The sequence below is a fragment of the Amborella trichopoda genome, chromosome 8 (genome assembly GCF_054954075.1).
Source record: "Amborella trichopoda isolate Santa Cruz 75 chromosome 8, AtrichopodaSantaCruz75HAP2 v2.0, whole genome shotgun sequence".
NCBI lineage: Eukaryota > Viridiplantae > Streptophyta > Magnoliopsida > Amborellales > Amborellaceae > Amborella > Amborella trichopoda.
This window is the reverse complement of record NC_142343.1, coordinates 17229554-17239690: the sequence shown is the minus strand read 5'-3', so window position 1 is coordinate 17239690 and position 10137 is coordinate 17229554. Positions and strand designations below refer to the sequence as shown.

Below are 10137 nucleotides of genomic sequence, written 5' to 3'. Positions count from 1 at the left end.
AATATTTTCCATTTTTTCAGACATCCATTAAGGGTTGGTTTCTTGAGCAGATACTTGAGTGTGTTTATTTTTGAGATGAACTTAATGGAATGAGACAAAACATAGTTCCTTAGCTTTTGTGTTGCCCACACAAGTATCAAACAATGCTTTTCACATCTATGTATCTTGTTTTATAGTTAGTCGTGGTTTTATTGATGAAGTGTATGGTTTTCTCTTTTCCTTAGTCATCATATTACCCCAACATAGCCCCCATATTTTCATCTTTCAAAGTAATGTACAAGAAGAGGGGTTTGTTGGGATCAGGTAGATTGAGGATGGGAGGTTTTGATATGTAATCCTTCATTTGGTCAAATGCTTCCTAGCATTTGACATCCCACACAAATGGCATACCTTTATTAAGTAATCAATTAAATGGTATACATTTATCTACTAATTGTAATATAAATCGCCTTATGGCTTATATCCTTCTAGTAGCCCATGGATTTCACAAATGTTCCTGGGTGGTGGTATTCTGGTGATAGCCTTGAACTTTGATGGGTCTACCTCAATGCTTCTTTGGTATACTATAAAGCCTACCTCAATGCTTTTTTGGTATACTATAAAGCTTAACAATTTACTAGACTTGACTCTAAAAGCACATTTATGTTGGTTCAACTTAAGTTGATGTTCTTGGAGTCCATCGGAGACCAACTTTAAGCTGGTGAGGTGGTCGCCCCTAGTCTTTCATTTGACTATGATGTCGTTCACGTAATCTTCCATTATAGTATATGCATTAGATGATGAAGATGGTCGTCATAGCTTGTTGATAAGGTGTCCTTGCATTCTTGAGGCCAAAGGGCATATGACTCTATAGGAATATGTTCCCCATTATGTGATGAAAGATGTTTTTTTTAGTCTCCTTTTATCAAGAGGATTTGATTATAACCGGATAAACTATCTATAAAGGCAGTATTTCATGACTCATAGTGTTGTCGACTACGGCATCCATATTTGGCAATGGGAAATTATCTTTAAGACAACCTTGTTTAAATCCCTATACTTGATCATCATCATCATCATCATTATTGCCAAAGCCTTTTCCCAACTAATTGAGAAATCTCTGTAGTCGATACACATCCTAATTCTCCCGTCCTTCTTTGGTACAACAAACAATTTTCCTCAATTGGTCTGGATAGTCAAGGGAGTGATAAATTTTACTTCTAAGAGCTTATCAATTTCTTTCTTGATTTTGAACTTGCGATGGAATTTCTAGCGTTGGAGCTTTTGTTTTACTAGTTTTGCCCCGTTTCATGAAATACTAAGTGGCATTCAACCAGGTTAGAATCTAAGTATATCATTATAGGACCATGCGAAAATGTCCCTATAGTCCTTTAGGAAAATGACCATCTTTTCCTCTTCCTTGGGTGATAAAGAGGACCCAATCTTAGTTACTCTTGGATTTCTTCGACCGTAGCCACTAGATTCCCGTCGAATCTCTTCTTGAACAATTCAACGTGGGACATAAGTTCCCACATTGAGAGAGATCTTCAGCTTCTTGTTCCCCATGTCCCTCGTTCGAGTTGCCCAATTTGTTGTTCTTTGTGTTTTACACTGTTAATGGGCTATCTTGATAAGTTTTGATTTTTTATGGATTTTTATCTTGTTTTTGGTCCTCATTACGCTATGAATATTCCTTGGGTTTTTTGATGTTACCCCTATGGGACTTGAATGCAAATTATTGAGGGTTAAATGCACAAGGTGTTCAAATAAATACCATGCGTTGATCCGTTTTTTTTTTTTTTTTGCTATAGGACTCAGAAGTGTCACTGGCATCCTTCCAGTGATTCCAGTGGTAAGGGGACAATAGACCAATTTCATTCGGCTCTTTAGAGCCGATGGTGAATATAGCTAAGTTGGATTTGAACTAATCATATACATTTGTAATATTTGGTGGAAAAATGGTCCTTGATCTCTTGGCATTCTTTGTGTAAGCATCAGACCGTGGAAGAAGAAGTCTACATTGATGGAGAGTACAAGATCACTTTTGGCTGAAAAAAAGGGATGATGTCAAGGAGATCGAGGCTTTGAATGCCTCCAAATACGAAGCTGGGGTGGCATGAAAGCCCCTTTCAGCTTTGGAGAAGAGTGAGGGATTCAGAAGATCCAATTATGTTGTTTAGAACACTCGAGGAGCTCACTAAAAATACAATTTTTTTTATCCTTTGGGAAACTGGGTCGATGGCATATGAGCATAACATGGGTCAATTGTCATGGTCGAAGCTAGCATTTGGATTTCCCTAGCCTTGGTACCTTTGGCCCCCTTTCCCTTCCTATCCTAGGAATTAGAATAGGAGATAGAAGAGAACATACTTTGGCAATTCCTGCTTAGGTAGGGATTTTGAGACATTGATGAAAGGTAGAAGCTATAATGAGGTTCTCATGTAGCAATGGTCTTCCAAACAACAATAAAAATGAAAGACTCCACGCTATGGGACCATTTCCTCCATTCACTCCCCAATGTTGGAGTATTTTAGAACAACTAGTAACTAATATTACAGATGTAACATGTTTAGACTAGCCACGAACCTCGATATAATGCTTTAAGATTTAAGTTTTTAAGAATGCAAATTTATTTATTTTAGAAAAAATTATATCAGTGGATTAAGTATATCCTAGAATTATGGATTAAAAAACTCTGCATTTGTGGCTCTTTTACTTGAGAGAGTAAGTGCACATTGGGGTTAGGTAGGATAAACAAATTAGAGTTAAGCCCCTGCTAAAAAAATTGCCTACCGACCCAAAAGTGGTGGGGTCTAGTCCAACTCCCCTTTAAACTTGGAACTTGGACTAGGTCATCCTAGAATTCATGTTTTTATAAGTAAAATATAATAAAAATATAATGGGAAAATTTCTCCATACCCCTTATTTTTAGGTTTCATTTCTTGATAAACCCAAGGTTTCAAAAGATATCTTCTAACCCCATGGCCACTTTAAAGTTAGTTTTTAACCTAAACAAATGTGAGAAAGGCATGCTCTTTCTAAACCCAATCCTTTCTCTCTGTTCACTTATATACCCCAAACTTCTATCTTTTTCTCTCTTCTTCGGTCTCTCACTCTCTCTCTCCTCTCGCATTTCTCCAAACACCTCTCAATCCTCCCGATAAACTTACTCTTCCATGAAGCCCGTCTCTCTCTCTAGAAGTTTGGGAGGATGAATTTTAGAAAAAAGCATGTCTTTTTAGATTTGTTTGGCTTAAAAAAACATGTTTAAATTAGATATTAGGACGATTAGTTTCTTGTCTAGTCTTTATAAAATTATTGCAAAAGTTTTAGCAGAGAGACTTAAATTGGTTCTCCCTTTTATGATATCTGATGAACAATCAGCCTTCATTCGAGATCGCATGATCACATATAACATTCTTATTACCCAGGAATGCATTCACTTTAGAAATCGCCATGAGCAACCGGGAGTAGTTATTAAATTGGATATGGAGAATGCCTTTGACAGAGTTGAATGGCAAGTGCTCAGTGAGATTATGAGAAGAATGTGTTTTGGTGTCATATGGATTTCTTGGATTATGTGGTGCATTCTTCGGCTCATTTCTCAGTTCTTATTAGTGGATCTCCTAATGGGTTCTTCCAAGCTTCTAAGGGCATTAGACAAGGAGACCCTCTATTTATTTATTTTTTTACCTTAGTAGCAGAAGGTTTTAGCCTGATGTTTAATAATATTGTAAATGCATGTCTTCTTACAGGTTTTAAAGTTTCCTCATCTAGGCCTACTATTTCGTATTTGCAATATGCAGATGATACCCTGATTTTCTGTGATACCAGTGAAGAGCAAATACATAATCTGAGCATATTCCTCCTATGTTGTCAGCTAGCTTTGAGCCTCAATGTAAATTTCCATAAGACTTCAATTGTGGGCATCTTTTGCTCTAATAGCCTTTTGGATTCTCTTGCTTTAATTTTGGGTTGCAAAGTTGAGAAGTATCCCCTTAAATATTTAAGGGTTTGTATCTCTTATCGCAAGCTTACTCATGCAGCTTGGGACCCTCTTATTCGACTTATGGAATACCAAAACTTTATCTTTTGGTGGGCGTATCACTTTGGTTAAATCCACCTATGCACACCTTCCTATTTACTTTATGTCAGTCCTACAAATATCTAGTGAAGTAATCAAGCTTATTGAAAAATAAATGTGAAAGTTCATTTGGGGTAATATAGAGGATAACCACAACAAGTTTCATTCGGTGAACTGGGATCAGGTTTGTATGTAATCAAAGCTAGGTATCAGAAAGCTTAAATTTGTTAACTGGGCGCTTCTATCCAAATGGTGGTGGAGAATCTTTCAAGACTTTTTTCATCTCTAGAAGGATGTGCTAATTGCTAAATATGATTTCGATCATCTTACCCACTCGATTAAAAAAGGTAGAGGACGCAAATTCACTTCACAGATTGGGAATGATACTTATAGCTGCAGAAATATTGTTTTCTGCAACATCCAATGGCATATTGACAATGGAGATAACACTCTCTTTTGGTTCAACAAATGGCTTGGTGATGCACTTGTCTCTTCTACTTATCCTGACCTCTTTGCCAGAATTACTCAACATGATGCAAAACTTTCAGAGTTGATTTCTCTTTTCCCCTCTAATTGTATGGTCTAGAACATCAGACGTCGCTACAATAGGCTATCAGACATGGTTATTTCACAGCTTCATAATCTCCTCCAACAACTTGAACATATTTATATCTCTTCTAATGTCGAAGACTTGGTCATATTGGAATCAGAAACTGATGGATTTTTTTTCTGTCAAATAAGTGTATAGGCTCCTTTTTTATGGTAGGGTCCGTAGTGTTGATACCTCTTTGGGTTCCATTTGGAAATGACCAATTCCAATTAAAATCCAAGCCTTCCTATGGGTTGCATGTCAAAGGAGATGTTTAACAATCGACAATCTGCAAAAGAGAGGTAAAATTCTTCCAAACATTTGCTTGATGTGAAAAAATGATGAAGAATCTTGCTATCATCTTTTCCTTCAGTGTCTTTTTGCCTCTAGCTTATTGCTCAGGGCCTTCTCTATATTGGGTTTTTTCCTCATGAAACCTTTGAATCTCATCAACATTATTAACCATCTTTCTGCCATTGGATTACCAAAAAAAGGAGTTGTGATTTGGAAATTTAAGAAGTGCAATATTATGGTAGATTTGGTTAGAACGTAACAAGAGAACGTTTGATGGGGTGTCTCAGAGTATTGAAAGGGTAAAAAATCTCATTTTACAATCTCTTTGGAATTGGTTTTCTTCCACGTTTGAAGGATGGGGTGCTCTTCGGGCTGATATTTATATAAATCTGAAATTTTTGGCTCATTCATCTTCTCGCTCTAGCCGTCGCCTTAGAACTTCGATTGCACCTCTAGAAGCTTGCCTCAAACTTAAATTTGATGGCAGTGCATTTGGAAATCTAGGCCTGCAGGTGTTGGTAGGCATCTTCACAATAATTTTGGATCGGTTCTTTTTTCTTATTCCGGTCCTTGTGGGTTTACAACAACCAATCATGTTGAATTGGCTGCTCTCCTTCAAGCCCTTCATACCATCATCGACAGAGGTTTCATTGGTGATATTATAATTGAAGGGGATTTCCTGAATGTTATCAAGTGGTGTATAAAAGAGCAAAAGATCCCCTAGTCCCTATTTACTATTTGGTTAAAAATTCAAGACCTATATGCCTGGTCTAATTTGATGATAAGCTTTGGCCACACCATGCTCGAAGCCAATGATGTTGCTGATGGGCTTGCTAAACATGGTGTTTCTCTTTCCTTTTTGCAAGTTTCTAACTATTTGATCCAATCTTTGCAATCTTATGCTCTTGAAACATTGTTTTAATAAAAGTTCATGACATTTATATATAAAAAAAAAAATTAGCTCAAGGGATTAGAAGCAATAAAATCTACAATTTTTATGCCTCAAGATATCTTTTAAAACCTTGGGTTTATTGTGAAATGAAACTTAAGAATAAAAAGTAAGGATATATTTTTCCAAATATAATTTTTAGATTGATGTAAGCATTTTAAGTCTTATTTAAAATTTTTAAATAGTAAAAATTAGAAGTTTTTATTTCGTAGATGAATAGAGAAGTCCCCCACCCCACGGTAAAAATAGAAATCAAGTCCGTCTTTGGAAAAAGGAAATTTTCGCATTATGTCGAGTGGACGATATGGCTCGGCACAAGATGGACGGTCGGTCCGACCCAGTCTTACGTTTAAAACATCGGGAAATATTTCCATCCTTCGAGCAAATTTACATTTAAAACATCGGGTTATGCTTCGGGAAATATTTCCACCCTTTGCAAATTTCCGGGGAAGCGCGCTATTTTGCCTTTTCATGGCGACCCACAGTTACGATACAGTGAGAGAGCGGTTTGGACATCCATGGCCTGAACTCAACGACGGGATAGTCTACTCTGATACTATCAAGTCCAACAACCCTGCTGGTTTGGTTTACGAATCTCTCTCTCCACAAACAATTTGGTTAGGTTTCTACAATCCTAATCTCCATTTTCTCTCTTTCGCTCTCTAACTGTAGCTCTGACTCTCATCGGCTTCTACTCTTCAAAGTACATTGATTCAGCTCCATTGGAAGGGTAGGTACTCTAAGTTCTTGATCATCCTGCCTGGGTTTTTGTCTTTTTTCTTTTTTCTTTTTCACTGTACTTTGTTAATGAACTTGAGTATTGGTTACTCACCATGAATGTCAATTCGTGAGGAAATGCTTAATAACAACAATTGGTTTTCTTCTTAGAGATTTTCTCCTCATCCTGTTGCAGATGGCTCCAGCGGATACGCAACGAACAGGTTGGTTTTTGAAAGGAATTGAGGATTCATCCCTAGAACTGTATTGCAGATTGTGCGGCCCTTTGTATTCTTAGTCCCTGTATCTCTCTCTCTCTCTCTCTTTCCTCTCCTCCTCCTCCTCCTCCTCCTCCTCCTCCTCCTCCTTCTTCTTCTTCTTTTGTTGCCATGCAGATTAAGATTGATAACAAAGTTGTGACGAACCCAGACACACTTCTCAGGTTTGCGTCATAACTTCCCTCGCTGTTTGCCATACATGTAGACCTCTCTGTACATTTCTATCTGGGGATATCCACATCGAAATATTAATATGCAGAGGGGTATTGTCTTTCCTTTTACCTATTTCCTTGTCTGCTTGTTACTTAACAGCATGTTAATAATCTCACATTGTTTATGGCTTGCCATACCGTTCCATGAAATGATTGACAAATGATTTTTTATATTTTTTGTGGAAGGATTGACAAATGATCCTACATCAGCCCTATTGCTATTCATGACCATCATCTTCAATTTTTTTGTGGAAGGATTGATGAATGATCCTACATCAGTCCTATTGATATTCATGACCATCATCTTCAATCATGGTAACCTTGGGGACATGTTTTGGGAATTCTATAGATTGTTGCTGAGATATATGCCAAACATGATCATAAACTTGAATGTTGATCTTCATGATAGGAGGTTTTCTTGGTGCATCTTTACTTAGTTCCAGCTGACTCGAAAATAGAGCTTGTTGAACTTTTTTGTGATATCTTATCCTTTTCGTTTCAAATATTCCTCAAATTTACCTACTTCTCTTCCTAGGATGTGCATCCTATTGCATGGTCATTGGGCTGCTCAAGTTCGCACTCAAATTCTCCCCGATGCTTCGCTTTTGAGCTCCTTTACTTGTTTTCCCTTCATTGTGCCGTAAAACAGTAGCTTGTCAAGCTTTTACTTTCTCTCTATGGAACCTATCATCTTTGTTGTTTGAGTAGTCAGGGCTTGAGGGGCCTCAGAAGCTGATGACCTGACTTTCTGCTAGCTACCCTAGCTAGAAGCATTGGTGCCGGCATTCATAGTGGAAGAAGAGGGAAGTTAAAGGGTACTGTGGCGTATGATGTTGGGTAGAAATGTTGGTTAAGGTAATTCAATTAGCGGTAGAATGCTGGGGCTTTTGAAGATCAGAGGGCTATTGGGCTTGGCTATGATGGGATGTTGAGTTTTATCTTCAAAATATTTCCGACTTCACTTAGGAGACTAATTTAACTTGGCTATGGAACTGAAATGTGTTGGTATTTTGGCTGTTTTAAGGGAAGATTTGGTGATTGCTTTTTTCATGGGAAACTCTCACATCATTGCCTTTCTGCTTGAATTGTATGACGTGGTTGTTGTGGGCCACGATCAACAGGAAATCAGTCACACTCAAGTTGTATGACATTATGTAAATGTATAACGGCATGCATTTTAATACAAGTATGCTTGTCAGCTATTTTTGAAAAGTTTCATTTGATGAATCAGTTGGTTGATGACTCGAGCCTATGACCAATGTTCAAAAAGGCGGATTCGGCCACCTAGGCAGCTAGGACCTAATGCCTTGCCCGACTGGTAGGGTGCCTCTTGACCAAGGCGCCTATATATAATATATATTCAAAGGGGATGTTTTGAAAAGTGTGTAACTTAGTATTATTTTATATAATATTATATTGTGTATATAATATAGCAGAAATAATAGTATATACGATAGTGTTATATGATGGCATAATAAGGGCGAGGACTTTAAACTTTCCCCTAACCTGTCCTAGGCCCGGGTAAAGGAGGTGGGTTGCCTTAGGTAAGCAGCCAATCCTGAACTTATGAGAGAAGAATGGAGGAACAAGATTCATGTAGCCACCCCAAATCATTGGGGTACGGCTTGGATGATGATGAATATAATGTTCTATGACATATATAATAAGGTGAGGTCTTTATAAGGTGCCCACCTTATACTATACAAGTAAGGCTTCAATAGCTTTGCCTTGGTTATACCAAAACTAAGATCTCAAAACTCACTCTGAATGGAAAACGTTAATAGAATCTCTATTTATAATAAAAGACCTTATTTAGAACTTAATAAATTCTAATTCTAATTGAAATGGAAGTTCTAACTGAAATAAAATTAGTAATGACACTTTTACCCTTAAATAAAACAAATACTTCCATAAGCGTTCTAACTATTTTTCCGAACAACCCCTAAAATCCTAAAAACAAAAAGCCCTTAAAGCCTTGAAAAACTTTAAAAAACTTAAAGCCAAACACTTAAAATCCCCAATGCACATCCTACTATTTAATAATAAAAATTTTAAAATTTGAAGCATCTTGTTCTACATTAGACTCCCTTGGTGGGAGAAAACTCCCCGTTGAGTTTTGAAGTAGGCTAAGATGTTTTCTAGTATTATAACGACCTTCTTATTGTACCTTCTTCTTCTTTGTTGGCTCAAAGATTATTTGCAGTTAGAGAAGATAACCTCAAGAAAAGGATCTTGATATGCGTGCTGAGAAATTGATTCAAATGTTTCAAATTTGGCTGTCCTTAATTTTCACTAAAAATCACATTGGAAACTTAAAACTCAATATTTGGCCCTTTAGATTCTTTTTCTGATGAAATTGGTTAGGGAAACCAACATACTTGGTTTAAATGTTGTAGATCTCTAAATAAGATTTTTGACAAGTACCTGCGAACGAGTACCAATGTTTGCATTTCGAAGTGGGTGTGGTGATCCACATGTTGCACTAATTCTTTGTATCTTCTTATCAAGTTTCCATTATCTTCTTGTGTTGGTATAGCTCCACCACCTTGGGCATGATCGCCATGCCTTCCTATTGTTGCCATTGTGCACAATTGTACTGGATCTTTGGGGGCTTTGAGAGACACAACTTTGTTGGGGTTTGTGGCTTTTAAAGGCCTTAGATCATGTAAAAATCATTATCATAGTGGATATATACTCTACTGGGATTGTAGTTGACCAGGATGGTATTTTATAATATGTTAGATGACTAACCTGAGTTGAGCGGTCTAGGCTTGGAATCAAGTTCAAAACCCTTGGCCGTGGGCATATGGCTTAACCATTTAGGGTTTCATAGTAGGTTTATCCCTTGTTGAGGTTGGAGAAATGTCAAGGGATGATGTTTGTAAGCTAGGAGGCTTGTGATCTCCTGCATGCGGTTGGAGGCTTGTTAAGGCAATGGTCAAATCCTCGACAATCATTGTATGGTGTGTACTATGATAGCTCAATTTGGGAAGCAGCCTGGGAAGGTTGTGCATGTGCTGAAGAGAGTATTTTGC

The 10137-nt window shown here is 37.4% G+C and overlaps 1 protein-coding gene across 44 annotated transcripts in view; it reads left to right on the top strand.

The window, feature by feature from the left end:
• The first annotated feature begins 6194 nt into the window (after positions 1–6194).
• LOC18440454 (Pseudouridine synthase family protein) overlaps positions 6195–10137 on the top strand; it is a 104669-nt gene continuing 100726 nt past the window's right edge. For 31 of the 44 annotated variants that reach the window (XR_016061245.1, XR_016061244.1, XR_016061240.1 and 28 more), the window contains exons 1-4: positions 6197–6475; positions 6568–6625; positions 6809–6836; positions 7008–7054. Coding sequence is in view for 20 of the 44 variants with exons in the window: in XM_088874506.1 (XP_088730632.1) it covers positions 6304–6475; positions 6568–6625; positions 6809–6836; positions 7008–7054 (305 nt within the window). In the remaining 24 variants the exon portion in view is untranslated. Of the gene's footprint in view, positions 6513–6567; positions 6626–6808; positions 6837–7007; positions 7418–10137 lie in introns of those variants that run through there. The other 13 variants (XM_088874514.1, XM_088874519.1, XM_088874520.1 and 10 more) reach the window with 8 other exon arrangements.